A 15,940-nucleotide genomic window follows, 5' to 3' on the forward strand; every position below is an offset into this window, starting at 1 on the left:
TGTTTACATAGTAGGATAGTGCACCAGGTTTGATACTACATTTGTGTACTGCACAAAGAAATAAAGAAAGTCTGTAGTCAAGTGTGGCAGGCTAGTGAACCAGTGTTACGCTCATCTGGTCTCTGCGGACGTGTTGGGCACGGTTGCAGCCCTCCCGGCGGTGAGGTCGCTTGGGTCCGAATTCACCGTCTGCGCCTATGTGGTGACTGGTGGTAATAGGTGATGCTGCTCGGGTCTTCTCCTGCGTGAACAATATGGGGGTGTGAGTATGCCAGCTTATGCGCCTGATCCCCTTCCAGATCGCTTCTCCCAAACTGTGGTACCCATGGGATGCGATGTCCCTGGAAAGCTCACCTGTTAATTAGTTTTGGCGAGCACTTCGTCCTGCTGCTTCTCGCAGGGGCGCTTGTATGATCTGGACTACAGGTAAGTGTTCCTGTGTGCCTTTGTCTTTCCTTATCTGTTTTTGTTGGATTGTAAAGTTTGTTGTCTTGTATTGCTGTCCGTTCCACTTTTGATGTTTGCTCTTTTGCTTTCTTCCCTTGCAGGTGATGTTGCCGCAACGGTAGAAGCTGCAGAGCTCGAGGCGGCAGCCAGAGGGAATGAGGAACGAAGCTGCAGCGGTACAGTAGCTGGTAAATTGTTAACTAGGGGGCATGCACGGTTCAAATGCGGCACGGCCCTAGGACGGATGGTCTAACCTTGTCTTTCTTCTTCTTCACAGGGTCCGAGTTCGTGGATGCGGAGTGCGGTGCTGGGGGATCAAGATCACTGGATGTCAGGAGATGAGTCTGCAGATGAAGCTATGAAGCACCGGTTTCCTGGAGGTGAGTATGCAGGAGAACGCCTGGTTTAAAAGGTAAGTAAACTGGTCCAAGCGCCTGTGAGCATCACATTGCACGTGAGTGCACAGTAACGCGAAGCCCCGGCCTTAAGGATGGAGAAGCTTATATAGCTGAGCTTCTGAAGCCACGCCCAACAGGTTCAGCCTGCCTGCCACACCCGATGACTCAGCACATGAAAACCAGGCCTAGGTAGCCACACACGATGAGGCAGCACATGAGGATGTTCTCTGGAATAAAGGCTTTCAGCTCCTGGAAAGTTCTTGTAAAATAAAAGCACTCCTGCACTGAAATAAAGTAAAAGCACTCCTGCACTGAAAGTGTTCCTGCCCACATCTCTATATGATCACCAGGACTGAGTCCAGCCATGGCCCCTGTGTTTATGGGTCCCAAAGGGACATAAGTGAGTCAAGTGACCCATTGCCCCATGTGAAGGCTTAAATCTCAAGTTGGTCTCCAGCAATAACAGGCTGCAGGGCAGGCAAAAGAAGAAAGGATAACTTTAAGTGGGCGGTGCTTAGTTGATGGACTGTGGGAAGTTCAATAATACATGTATCACTAAGTGCCTGGGTGCTTTCCTTTAATGTCCTTTGTTTTTGGTTGCCAGGAAACAGTGAGGGAGCTGAGGAAGAAAATGTCAGTTACGAGTGGGCTTACTAATGAAGCTCCGTCGTAATATAAGAAGGAAGAGAGTGATATAAGGTTCCTGTTTGAAATTAATACGTTGTGAAACTGATGAGGTGCGACCTATCTGTGCGACGGAGACGAAAGTTGTTGCTGTCTTGGCGGCACTCTGCTCTGATCAGCTGTTGGAGAGAGAGAGAGAAGGTTGTGAAGATAACACATACCAGACACAACTGAAGAGGGGTATGTCTTACGGGGGCCTGGCCCGCTTGAAGTTACAGCGCTTCTTACCAGACGCCACTGTAGAGGGGTGTCTTATGGAGTCCGGCCTGCTGGAAGCTACAGCGCTTCTTACAAGGAGTATAATCTAAGACTGCAGAGGTTTATTCTGCCTCGTTCACGCAATATTAGTCACGAAGCCCCCTACTCCAATGTCAGGCTACCAAGAAGGAAAAGAGCGTTGGATGGTAAAACACTAATGAGGTGAAACAAGTTTTATGAAGAGGAGAATTGCCCTACACTGTTATACAGGAAATATAGCAACATTTTGAAGAGGGAGAAAACCTAATATAAGACCATCTTGTACAGAAAATACGCACCTGTACCCTGGAAACCTGCACCTATGAAATGAAAGGAAGCTGTTTAAAGCATAGATCATAGTTGCAGAAAAGAATAACTGATGCTTATGTTTTTTTTAAGTTTACCATACGGATTACAAAAGAATAAAGGGACAGTTTTCCTGAGACTCATTATTTTCTCCCTCTTCTGGAACGAAAAGAAAGCCTGCTGCTCGTTGAAGGATCATTGATCCGTATCCTTTACAAAAAGAGTTGAATTCAATAAATTATGTTTAAAGAAATGCTTTTGCCTAGGTGTGCTCTTATTCCCAAAAGAAAAGTGTGACACCCCATTACTCGATGGTGTGGTTTTTGTGTTCTGGGGCCTGTGGCCATGACAACCAGACTTGGTGCTACATTTGTGAGCTGGAGAATAAAGGAAGAGCCACCCCCCTGATGTTTGGGAACTGTGTTTTGTATGTTTGGAAGAGCATTTAAAGATCAAGAACTTTTAGGTTAAAGAACCACTCATTGCGTTTTCTCAACAAGAATTGAACATTTGAAAGCCATATCCAGAATAAGAGAAGCCTCCTTCTGGGTGAAGAAGACATCCCGTTTTTCCTTAGTTAGATTTAGAGTGTAAGGAACGGAAATAGGTGTGGACAAAAGACAGTGGACATTTGCTTTACTCGACATCTTGACAGAGCCCTTAGTATTTTTGTTGAGGTAGGGCAACCCCTCATAGGAATACGGCAAGATAGGATTTTCCTTTTCTTTTACATAGAAATTAATAAGTCTTTGCCAACAAACATGCCACCACTGTATCAGACTTGTACCTCTGCACCCTTACATAAAGAAATGTTGCTCATGGCTGCAGCCTGAACCAGTGGATGGGTTTGAACAAAAGGGTTGCAGCCGTGCTGATTGACAGCCAATTGATTTGAAACCTATTTCAGTTTAGCTGTAAATGCTATTGGGTGGTGAACACTGCCATAATGGGAGCACCTGCGGTGCAAGGGGCCCAGCCACCGCATGGCCTGGGATGGGGGGGCCCATTAGATTTAAAGAAATGTTGGTTTCTTTTTGTAGTCACTATGCCTTCCTAAATAAATTATTTCTGTTACAGTGCAACAGAAATAATTTCTTTAGGAAGGCAGTGACTACAAAAAGAAACCATTTCTTTTTGAAGTCAGAGGGCTCACCCCACCCCATGACATGGAAGCCTCTAGGCTGGAGGCCTCCATGATATGGGGTGCGGGAGCTCTATGACTTCAAAAATAAATAGTTTCTTTTTGAAGTCACTCTGCCTTCATAAAGAAATTATTTCCATTATGGTTTGGACTTTAATGGAAATCATTTCTTTATGACATTCGGTGACTTCAAAAAGAAACCATTTCTTTTTGAAGTAATAGGACTCCCCTCAAACGCATGGCGTGTGTGAGTGTACGGTGCACAATTAAATGTGCACGTCGAGTGCATGGTGAAACGGTGTACACTTAAATGTATAGGTGTCTGCCTGTGTGACTGTCTGGTGAAAGGGTACACAGTGGGGGGCGGGTGTGTGTGTGTGTGTGTGTGTGTGTGTGTGTGTGTGTGTGTGTGCGCACTTGTGTTCAGGGGCACAATGAAACCTACATTTTGGGGGGGGCTAACCCTTCAAATGTTGGGAGAGGTGCTAACTTCACGGGCGGTGGGGGAGGGGATACGTTATTTGTATGGGGACATCTAACTTTATGCATTCTAATGAGACGATTCTAGTGCAGCTTCAATGTTACAAGCAGTTAACTCTCTCTGAAGTCTGAAAGCACCCACTTATGGACTGCTGTGAGAATAAGCGATCTCCTGTCCCCTCTCTACCCTTCCAATCACTTCCCTGGCTTCCAAGTACTAAACCCACATCAAGATTTCAATTGCCTGAAAAATTATGCATTTGAATGCAGGTACTAACAGTGAAATACTTTACGTTAGTAATTACCAGGCTTTTGTTAACAGCGAAATCCAGGTGCTGTTTAACATCAGTGTCCTGTTCGGTCCGGCAACAGCTCTGTAGGTCAGCCAGGTCAGGTCAACATAGCCCAAAATTTCAGGGGGTGGGGGGTGAGGGCTGAAGCCCAGTCAGCTCAATGGTGGTACACCACTACTTGTGTTTAATCCCTTAGTTACTTATTGGTAATCTTCATTACTCATATCCCTATTCTTCCTCGTCCCAGTACTTGGGTATGAGGGACTTTACCTCATACACAAGCACTGGGATGAGGTAGAGGGATATGGAGGTAATGCTTGGCTTAGTTACCTGTAATCATCATTTCGAAGGGATTGTGTCCTCCGACGTATTCCTCATCTTAGATATATCCTTCCAGCTCTGCTGGCCTCGGAAATCTTTTTCTCTAGAGGGCGCTGCGCGTCGACGTCCCTCGAGTCGATGTCCTTCGACAGCCGCCGTATCGACGCTCGACGTCATCCTGCCTATAAAGGCCGCGCGCAGCGTCCGTTGCTCAGTTCCGTTTTTCCGCGCTACTCGGTGCCTCGGAATACCGTTGCTCAGTTCTTAGTCAGATAATAACCTATTTACCTCGAGTTATTCGATCCGTACTCGATGGCTTCCTCGTCGGAACAGACAACTCCTCGATCCGGCTTCAAAAAATGACGAGATTGTGGGAAAAAGATGTCGTTGACCGATCCTCACAGAAATTGTCTGTGGTGCTTGGGAGCCGAACACCATTGTTCGGAGTGCGAGGACTGTATGTCCATGACAGCTAAGGCCCTGAAGGAGCGTAGGGGGAAGCTGGAGAAAGGTAAGACTTTTAAAGCTTCTTCTTCGTCGACGAAGTCGAGACATTCGTCTCCTCGTCACCATTCACGCTCCAGGTCTCGGAGTGGGTCTCATCACTCCTCGAGATCGAAGCACTCGAAGAGGAGACGTCGAAGATCCCCTTCTCCGTCTTCCTCTTCCTCTGTTTCGCCAAAAAGAATCCCTTGCCCCACGAAACATAGTTCCCGGGCTGAATGGGAGGAATTCAGTAAAAAAATGATGAGCGTCTTCGAGAAAGCGGCCTCGACCCCCTTGAAGACTGCCGAGAGCGATGCTCTGGTCGAAAGACCCGAAGGTCAAAAACGCCGCGTGTCGCAGTACCCGGCGAAAGAAACCTCTCGAGCGCGTCTCGAACCCTCGAGTAGGACTATGACCTCCAAACCTTCCTCGAAGGTTCCGTCGACGTCGAGGTCGATGTCTTCGACGCCGTTGTCGAAGGGACCTTCGACACACGGGTCTGTCGACTCGACGCCGGCCTCGACACCGGCGTTGACGCCGAGAAAAGTCACGGTGACCACACATCCAGTGTCGATCCCCAGGCCCTCGACGTCGATGGCGTCGATATTGTCGAGTAGAATTCCAATTCTGTCGAGGTCCTCGAGGCCTCCACCTCTGTTTTCGACGCCACGCTCGAAGCCTTCGACGTCGGCATCGACGTTCTCGAGACCAATAATGACAAGTTCGGCACCCTCTGCCTTGGAAATGGGATTTACTCCCTTTATGAGTTCAGAACAATTGAGAACTATATCCTCAATTTTAGAAGAGAGTGATTTGTCTGAACAAGACACATTTGAGTTACAGGGACCTGTAACCCCAGTTAGAGAGGAATTTTCCTCTGAAGAGCGCAGATTAAAGGATCTTCATGATTCTTTACATGAGGCAAGTGGGTTAGACACTTCCCCTGAGGGGGATTTTGCTAAGCCAGACCCAGGGGAGCATGCTGAAACCCCCTACAGAGCCTTAATGGCCAGGATTACAGAGTTCATGGGGTGGTCTACACCTTCACAATCTTTCCAGCAAGATGACCTCACGGATATTCTTGACAAAGGCCCACAAGAGGATCCAGTGGTGCCCTTTCATAAAGCTCTTCAGAGAAAGATCATGACAAACTGGGAAACCCCAGATGTAATACCAGCGGTAAATAAAAAACTGTCTGCAAAGTACAGGGTATCTTCCACAGACCCAGAGTTCTTGTCTAAACATCCATCCCCAGAAAGTCTGGTGGTACAAGCAGCATCCTCTACCGATGTCAAGACGGCTTATCCTACAGTCCCACAGGACAGGGACGATAAAAAATATGATGCTATGGCAAAGAAAGTCTTTTCAGCATGTAGCATGGCGTTAAAGTCTGTTAATGCTACTTGCACCCTTGCTAGGTTCAGCCATACACTTTGGGAGTGTGCTTCTACAGCGGCTGACTGCATCCCGGAGGGAGAAGAAAGGGATGCGTTCCTGAATATTATACAGGACGGTAAAGACGCTATGTGCGAATCCCTCCAGACGGGCATTGATTCGGCTGACAGTATCAGCAGAGCAATGGCGGCAAGTACATCAACCAGGAGGTTCGCTTGGTTGAGAAAGTCGGGTTTTGCCCCAGATGTGCAAGCCAGGCTCTTGAACATGCCATTTGATGGCTCTTCTTTGTTCGGGAAAAAGGCGGATGACAGTTTAGAAAAACTGCAAACTTCAAAAGCAGCAGCAAAATCCCTAGGAGCTGCAATCCGTCAGACTCCTTTTCGTCCCACGGGAACCTCTGCGAGGGGAAAGTCCTTTCGCTTCTACTCCGCATTCGGAAGAGGTAGAGGACGACCGGCTCAAAGGGGTCAAAGAAGAACTACCCGAGGTGGACGGGGTAGATATTCTAAAGCCGCAGCAACAGCAGGTGCCTCTTTACCATCGGCATCTGCATCAGCCGCCCCAAAACCACTCTGAGGACTCCCCTCACAGGACACCTGTAGGAGGCAGCTTGACTCAACATCTGACGGTATGGCAGGCTATCACGTCAGATGCTTGGGCATTGGAAACAGTCGCCCAAGGTTACTGCCTGCCTTTCCTAAGTATACCTCAGAGTCATCCACCGGGGATCAGCTCGCAGAAAGCTCCAGATCCGCTCCTCTTGCAGGAAATATTGGACCTGCTAGAGAAAGGTGCCATAGAACGGGTACCTGTAGCGGAGAGGAACAAGGGCTGGTATTCCCCTTACTTTCTCATTCCGAAGAAAGACGGAGGACTGAGACCCATCTTGGACTTGCGAGAATTGAACAAATTCCTCAGGAAAGACAAATTCAAGATGGTCACTCTTTCTCAGATCCTCCAGGCCCTTCAGTTTCAGGACTGGTTGGTGTCTCTGGACCTTCAGGACGCTTATTTCCATGTGCCTATCCATCTCAAACACAGGAAATACCTGAGGTTCGCAATTGGCAACTCTCACTATCAATTTCGAGTACTGCCATTTGGGCTGACCTCCGCCCCGAGGGTCTTCACCAAGTTAATGTCGGTAGTGGCTGCAAGTCTAAGGAGGGAAGGGATTCACGTCTACCCCTACCTGGACGATTGGCTGATCAGGGCTGTTTCTCCGGAGCAAGCTCAGATCCAGCTAAATCACGTGTGCTACTCCCTTCACAAACTGGGCTTCTCCCTCAATTTAAAGAAGTCCCAAATGATACCATCGCAGAGACTCCAGTTCATAGGAGCAATCCTGGATACTTCCCTGGGAAAAGCCTCGCCACCAGAGGTGAGGGCTCAAGATATTCTACAGATGGTTACCAAGTTCCAACATGCCCAACGTCTCCCAGCCTTCGACTTTTTGAGGTTGTTAGGCCTCATGGCATCCTGCATTTTCCTTGTGCCAGAGGCTCGCCTGAGAATGAGATCCCTCCAGTGGGCACTGAGGACTCAGTGGTCACAATTCTCAGGGAGAATGACAGATCTTCTTCAGGTTCCCGGCAGGGTGGCTCGAGACCTTCAGTGGTGGGCCTGTCAGGAGAACATTCTGAAAGGAGAACAGTTTTGGCAACCCTGGCCGGAGATAACAGTAGTCACGGATGCCTCACTCACGGGGTGGGGAGCCCACGCCAACGACTTGACCATCAGCGGTCGTTGGTCTCCATCGGAGTCCAGACTACACATCAACCTGTTAGAGCTGAGAGCCATCAAACTTGCGTTGAAGGCTTTCCTGCCAGCTGTACAAGGGAAGAACGTCCTGATAATGACGGACAACACGGTGGCCATGCACTACCTCAACAAGAGAGGAGGCGTAGGATCACTACCCCTGTGCAGAGAGGCGATGCAGCTCTGGTTTTTGGGCAATCCAAGAAGGAATCTCTCTATCGGCAGTTCACCTAGCCGGAGAGAAGAACTTGACAGCGGACGCTCTGAGCAGGCAGAATACAGTCTCCCACGAGTGGGAGCTAGCTCAGGAAGTCCTTCAAGAGATCTTCGCCCTTTGGGGAACCCCTCAGGTAGATCTGTTCGCCACCAGCCTAAACAGGAAATGCGACCTGTTCTGCTCAAGGGAATTTCCTCCGAGAGGAGCTCTGGGAGACGCGTTCATAGTGGACTGGGAGTTTCCGCTTCTGTACGCGTTCCCACCGGTCCCTGTCATTCCTCAAATGATCAGGAGATTGAGAAGATTCCGGCGAACCATGATCCTAATTGCCCCGGATTGGGCCAGGAGAACGTGGTACCCGGACCTTCTAGACTTGTCCATCTGCCCTCCAATTCGACTTCCGCTCAGAGAGAACCTACTCTCACAGAAGGGAGGTCAGGTTCTCCATCCAGACATCAAAACCCTCAACCTTCACGCTTGGCTTCTGAACGGCTGAGGTACAAGGATTGGGACCTCCCTGATGATGTTATGGAGGTGTTGCTTTCGGCAAGGAGGCCAGCAACAAAGTCTTTATACCGCTGCCGTTGGAACAGATTTTGCAGCTGGTGTAGAGAACAGAATATCGACCCATTTTCATGTGGTACACCAATGGTTTTGTCCTTCCTACTATATTTGGCAAATTCAGGCCTTCAAGTTGGCACCATTAAGGGCTATCTCGCAGCGCTATCTATCTTTAAGCGTACTGCGGAGGAACCATCCTATTTCAAATTACCCTTGGTAATACAGTTTCTAAAGGGGTTAACCAATGTTTATCCCCCAAGACCATTCCAAGTTCCCCTATGGGATTTAAACTTAGTACTAACTTTCCTGATGGGTACACCTTTCGAACCTCTCCATTCTTGTTCGTTAAGATTCCTTACCCTTAAGACTGTTTTATTAATAGCACTTACATCTGCTAGAAGGGTGAGCGAATTACAAGCTCTTTCTTGTAAACCCCCTCATACAATCTTTCACAAAGACAAAGTTGTCCTGCAAGTGAAGCCTAATTTCCTCCCAAAGGTAGTTTCTGAATTCCATATCTCTCAGAAGATTACCCTACCATCTTTCTATCCTCCTCCTCACCCGGGGAAAGAGGAAGAGAGGTTACACAGACTAGACCCTAGGAGGGTGTTAAGTTTTTACATTAGTAGACTAGCCAGGATAAGACAGGCGGACCAGCTGTTTGTAGGTTACGCAGGTCACAAGCTGGGGTTACCAATAACTAAGCAGACCATTTCCAGATGGATCATTCTAGCCATTCTGGAATGTTATAAACTGGCAGGGAAAGAGCCCCCTCAAAACCTTAGGGCTCATTCGACCAGAGGTATTGCAGCTTCATCGGCCCTCAAAAGAGGCGTGCCGATTAAAGATATATGTGCGGCCGCTACATGGTCGTCTGTCCATACCTTTACACGTTTTTACAATCTGGATTCCTCCTCTAGTCAAGAGACTAGGTTTGGAAGGGCTGTACTGCATTCTATTCATCAATAAAAGACAGCGTGAAGTCAGTACTCCCTCCTCCGAATATAGAATACTGCTATGGGAGCCTATGTAAGATGAGGAATACGTCGGAGGACACAATCCCTTCGAAGAACAAGTTACTTCTTACCTTGTAACGTTCTTTCAACGGGATGTTCCTCCGACGTATTCCTCATCGACCCTCCCATCCATCCCTGCAGTTCTACTTCCCTTGTTGTTGCAGCTTACGCTCCTTCAGGGTGATTAGTCTAGTCCAGACAGAAATACTGTGGGCTACAAAACGGAACTGAGCAACGGACGCTGCGCGCGGCCTTTATAGGCAGGATGACGTCGAGCGTCGATACGGCGGCTGTCGAAGGACATCGACTCGAGGGACGTCGACGCGCAGCGCCCTCTAGAGAAAAAAAATTCCGAGGCCAGCAGAGCTGGAAGGATATATCTAAGATGAGGAATACGTCGGAGGAACATCCCGTCGAAAGAACGTTACAAGGTAAGAAGTAACTTGTTCTACTACTAGTCCCACTGTTCCTCATCCCAGTACTTATCTATGAGGCAAGGAGCCTCATACCTAAGCACTAGGACAAGGAAAAGGGATGTGCAGGTAATTTGGTGGCGAGAAGCTGACTTTGGGGGTTGGGGTGGGAGCGAGAGGGGATGTGTGGGGGGGGTTGGGGTGGGGCAGGGATTGTGTGATAAATCGTAATGGTCATCCATATCCAGGCTAAGCAGGCATGATATGTGGTATTGGTGGCTAGAGGGGCATTTTGGTGCAGTCTAGTCATTTCTTAGTTTGGCTTGACATTTCTTAACTGGGCATCTCTGATAAAGAAGTCCTGCTAAGTGTAATTACCTGGCTAGGTTGGCATTTGGGTGCTGCCAGTCCAGCCTTTTCTTACTGCAGCATTGTATATTTTTCTGGGCATCTGTGATAAAATAACCATAAGTGCTAGTGCTTCGACTGACATTTTGGTGCAACCAGTCTAGGTATGTCAACATTTTGCCCTGGCATGCTTTACTGTAATATGTTATTACATGTCTAGACTCGTCTACATTGTGCAACAAGTTGGACATGTTTTCATTGTGGCATGGCATTTTTAATAGCAAAGCATTATATTAATGAAAGCAATAATGCTCCTGTGCACTGTTGGTGACTTGCATGTATTGGATTTTTGGATTGGTGTTACCCTACAAAACAATTGCAAACGCTGTAGTCTTTTAGCCAATTCTTCTCAGAAAGTGTGCTGCATAATGCATAAAAACACATATTTATACCTTTGTCCTAGTGCAGTGTGCGCGTACCCTGGCAGCAGCACCTTCATGCGTATTGCACCAGCGTGGTAATCAAGACCAGACCAGGGTGTGGCGTGACGTGCTATTTGTTGCTGAGTTGGGGGGGGGGTCCTCGCAAGGGGGCACCCACATTTTGGGTTACGCCACTGGCGGTGAAGTGTGCTTTCATTTCACAAAGAATAGTTCTGAAATGATGAAAATGGTTGCAAAAGGTAGTGGAAATGGTAACAGTAAAAAAATAAAACTAGTGGAACGCCGCTCCCGACCATTTCCACTCACTTCGACCACTGCAAGTTGGTCCTTTTCAGCACTCGATTTTTCACACTTCTCATCTCCTTTCTTCTACCTCTTTTATGGCCTCGCCTCATTTTACTGTATTGTGTAACCTCCTAGCCTTTTTGCAATTTGTGTACAAAACCAATCGTTTTCACGATCCTTCTCTCCTCGTTCCGAGCTTTTTCTGACTTGTGCCTCTTCTTGCACTCTGCCTTTCTCTAGCTCTCTTTTTTCTGCTGAATACAGAGCATGCATATTGTACTGCAGTCAATGAAGGGCACTGCTAGTGGGTGATACAATCACACAATATCTGTGTGATAAGGTGGGCTTCTGTGAAAGATGAGCCAGTTAGTTACTTTTCTCTCCTTTGTACATTGTGATGGAGTTTATTGGATAGTAACTTTGTGCCTTCCTTCTTGACAGCCAAAAGCAAGGTCTGGAATAAGCAAACCGTATAATGTTAAGCAGATCAAAACTAAAACGCCACAGGAGGCAGAAGAAGCTATCCGATGGCTAATGGAGGCAAAGGGAGGTGAGTTCTTTCCTAACTCGGGCAGCATTTCAGAATGGACCTAATAAGGTAAAAAGCTGCGCGCGAGAGATCACATAAAAGAGGACTTGCAACCTGTGCTCATTGCATTTTACAGCAAGTCTTGGCCTGCTGCTGGCAAGGGCCTCGGTGGGACACTTTGCCAGATGCCAATTGTATTCGTTGGTAAATTCGTAGTGAAAAGGCTGCAAACATCTCTGCAGTGCAGACCAAGAGATTCATTAAACCAATTCCGAACTGTTTCCAATGTATTTGTCGTATTTCCTTTCTGCATCTATTTCCACTTCAATTCGAATGCACGTATTTTGAACCCATCAAAAATTGACGCAAGAGAAAATTTGCACAAGCCACTTCCGAGAATGTATTGTAGCTTTTGCTTAGCACGCGACTGGAAATGCTAGTAACTGATTTTCTCCATCTGTACGTCATTGGGGGTGCGGGAGGTTACATGGCCTATTTCCATAACTGAAAGCATATACTTGTTCCATAAGATCCAAGGGACCAATGTAATGTAGATGTTATCAGTCTGGTGCCTTAGCTGGTCACTGCCTTTTCCAGCAGGTCACCCTCTCCATCTCATTACGAGTTGTACACGGTCACTACATCTGTGCGTTAATGGGCAGCCACCACCACGTGTAGTTTGTGTGGCCAGTCAGTACCTTTTTATGAATCCGTGGTATTCACGTTTGATAATCTCTGGCATGCACAGTGCATATCTGCATTGACTGGAGTGCAGGCAGTGCTGCATTCAGCTGGTCCGATAACAACTGTGGTAGACTTGCAATACAGTGGGCACCCATTCATGATGGTGAGGCGGGAGGCAGCTGTGATTAAAGTCAAAAGAATGATATGCCAGTGTTCAGCCCTACATTATGAATATGTTTCCTGTTTTTGTTTTCTGTGTTCTGTAGTGCCCTCACGCCTTCAGGTTCATGGTCGCGCTATACAAATGTATTAAAGTAAAGTAAAATGAGCAAAATGCACTTGCCTGAAATTCTCTGTGCCAGAGACCATCATCTCTTCTGGCTCAAGTCTGACCAGGTTGCCTCTTAACTGGGCAAACTAGCTTCCAGAAGCGGTCATGTGGCGTTTCTTGGTCTGTACTGGTTTCGGTAATGCATTTCCACAATTGGTGAGAAGTGAATGCATGGAGATCTCAGTGCCCACTGATTGTCAAGGATTTTTTATTTTTAGTCAAGTGTTTGCCATAGCACTTCAGTGTCATTTTGTGGCCCACCCAGAGTGCTTTTATACACAGAGAAAGATTATTCTCTCCCTGCCCTCTTCCCACTGTCTGCAAATACAGTGGTAAGAATGGTTCGGACTACAGACCAGCATTGCAAAATGGCAGCTTGATGTAATTAACCCCTGTAAGATAGACCCCATGCACTATACAAAATACCAGACTCAAAAAGCGATGTTTCAAGTATTTTATTTGCACAAAAAGAAAGGAAATCAACAGTGTAATCAGGAAGCAAGCAAAGGTCTCCCATGCTGGGTCTAATATTCTCTCTCCTCCTAGTGGTGATGTAGCTTTCCCCAGAGTTTATCTCACAAGAGAGAGTCCCTAAATCCTACATTGATGATTTCTCAGAGGTCCCTGAGCATTGACAAACCCCTTGCTGTCAGCCACAGGGCTGAGTTTGAGCAAGGAGCGGTCACCTGCACTTTCCGTGACCCAACCCATGCCTGTAGCCTGCCTGCTCCCCTCTAGTAGATCTTGGACCTCCTTCCCTCCATCACCCTAACAATACTTTCTCTGGCCTCCTTGCTTAGATCCCGTACACTGTGCCTTGCCATTCAGTCTAAATACTTCGTCCTCAAGTCTCACCAGCTCCTTCTGTTGCCTCCTCCACAACAGCACCTTCACCTCCTGGTGACATCACCTCCTTCTGCTCCCTCTCCTTTACCCCATCTTTCCTTAACACCCTTTGTATCTTTCTCCCCAACTGTGAGACACTACCCCCTTCTCCAGCAACCCGCACCAACAAACTGAAGTCTCTGGGTTGTATAGGGCTCTGGTCCCTCATGCTTGTTTCAGCTCTTTGTGAGTGTCTGCACCTGTGGCCCGAAGCTTGTAAGATGCTGGGATTGGTTGCTTCTTCTCGGTTCACTTGAGCTTACTTTGGGCTTTAGGGGATCCACCAAGCTTTTGTCTGGCCTGTCCATCACCTTCAAATGTATTTCTCCCTCCTCATTGCTACATAGCAGTGCCTGGGAAGGGCATAGATCTCTTTCCTCGCCAGCATGTGAACCTGCTGCTGGAAGTCCCTTGGCAGTCTCCATTACCCTTCTGAATGGTAAAAGAATGATGGCCCTCTGTAAATTGGAAACTTCATATATCATTTGCGGGTAACCCTACTGGAGGAAAACTGTGAACTGGCAACATAACATAGTATCACACTCCTGCATGTGTGCCTTGGGACGCCACCCTCTGGGCCCTTGTAAGGACTCCTTTTCTACTGCATGATGTGTTGCAACAGTGTGAGTGTGAGTGTCAGTGTGTCACAAGTATCTAGTTTGTAAGATTGCAGATGAATCAATGTGTTTGTTTTCTTTCTTAGTAACTTTTGGCCTAGCTTGGGGCCTTTCAACCTCTTTCTGCTAGCAATGGGGGGTAGGAGGGTCACATACATTTCACCTGTGGCTGTCCCCCTGTGGCTGGACCAAAGGGAGGGAGTGAGCATGCATCCTCCCCATATCACCCCAGGCCTATTTTCCACTAGCTCAGGGAAGCACCCCGACCCCTGGGTCACTCCCTTGATAGTCCTCTGAGCCAGGCATGGGACTTCACCACACTCTGGTGGTCCTCATACTTAAATAAGAATTAGACATCCTTTGGCGTGTACCGCTGTTTCTTAAGCCCCTTGATGAAGGGGTATTTCTCTGGCATTTGCAGGACCTTGTGAAAATAGCATATACTGCTTTATCATGCCCTGCTCCTTCCTACAGTAGAGCACGCAGCTTGTCTGCACGTGATACTGTCTCTTATCCAAGCAACTTCACCATTATGGGTGCCTCAGAGATCAGTCGTTTAGCCTTCATCGTTTCTGTGTGTAACATCACTCAGTAATGTTATTCCATAGCATAGTTTTCAGTCTTCTCTCCTCATAGCCCTCTGTCTTCAGAATTCCAATAATGCACAAATTTGTATCTCAGTTTCAGTTAATGGGATTGCAAGAACATGTTCCTTGTCTGACTGCTTGGTGGATGCTGCTGCATAGGTATGACCGAATTATTCCACAAGCTGGAAGCAGAGATTGTTGTTTTAGGGGCTACCAAAATTAGACCACATTGAGCTTGACTTCCAAGAAGATAACTCACATGTTACACGTATGCCTATGACATTGGGCCAGCCTGTATGGTGCAGGTTCAAATCCCAGGAAGGCTGATATATGCTAAATTGAGTACCAAATATTTGCTTTGAATCCAGAGGGATCGGACGCTATATACATTATTATTAGTTTCAAACTCTGCATCAAATATTTTGCAAATTGCTAAGCGCTGTTTGGCCAGAGCCAGGGTTAGTTTGGTAAACCACTAAAGTGGAAAAGCCAGTTGAATTTTAGAAATAACCAAAGTGTACGCAAACATTCTCTATTCAAACTAAAAATATGTAAACCTTTCACAAACATATTCTTTGTGAATGTCTTGAAAACTGCACTTTTTATCACAGCCGTGCCCACAAAGTGCAGTCTCATGTTATTGTCAAGCACTAGGTCGTGTTGCTGAGTTCCTGTTCTCTGTAGTCGGTCTTGGTGTCTCGAACTGGACTCCAGTCTTCCTTGGCAGTCTAAAGTGTAGGGCGGAAAAAGGCGTGGAGATGGAGCCGGCCTCAGAGTGCCCTCCATGGATGTACACAGAAAAGGCTTTTGGAGACCAGCTTTGTGGACCACAGGACACCTCTCCGGATCAATGTAATGCAAGTACAGCGGGGCGTGGCTTGGACGGCCATGGAGTAGGATGTCCTTTCCTGCATGGCTCCAGATGATCCGACAAACGATTTGCGAAAAATACCTTTAAAATGATCTACAAGTTCCAGGATTGTCTCTGAAGGGGTCGGAATGTGTGCTCCGTACACAGTGTAAAGAACGGGAGAATCGGGTATGGCGTTGGGAAGAAAACACTCGATTGAGGATGCGG

General features: G+C 47.3%; 1 protein-coding gene across 1 annotated transcript in view; it reads left to right on the forward strand.

The window, feature by feature from the left end:
• SYNJ2 (synaptojanin 2) overlaps nt 1-15,940 on the forward strand; it is a 1,190,168-nt gene that overhangs the window by 1,076,946 nt on the left and 97,282 nt on the right. Inside the window, exon 25 of the mRNA XM_069607872.1 lies at nt 11,671-11,779. Coding sequence (XP_069463973.1) covers nt 11,671-11,779 — 109 coding nt within the window. The remainder of the gene's footprint in view (nt 1-11,670; nt 11,780-15,940) is intronic.

Source organism: Ambystoma mexicanum, chromosome 4q, assembly GCF_040938575.1.
Source record: "Ambystoma mexicanum isolate Mex_15411 chromosome 4q, UKY_AmexF1_1, whole genome shotgun sequence".
Lineage (NCBI taxonomy): Eukaryota > Metazoa > Chordata > Amphibia > Caudata > Ambystomatidae > Ambystoma > Ambystoma mexicanum.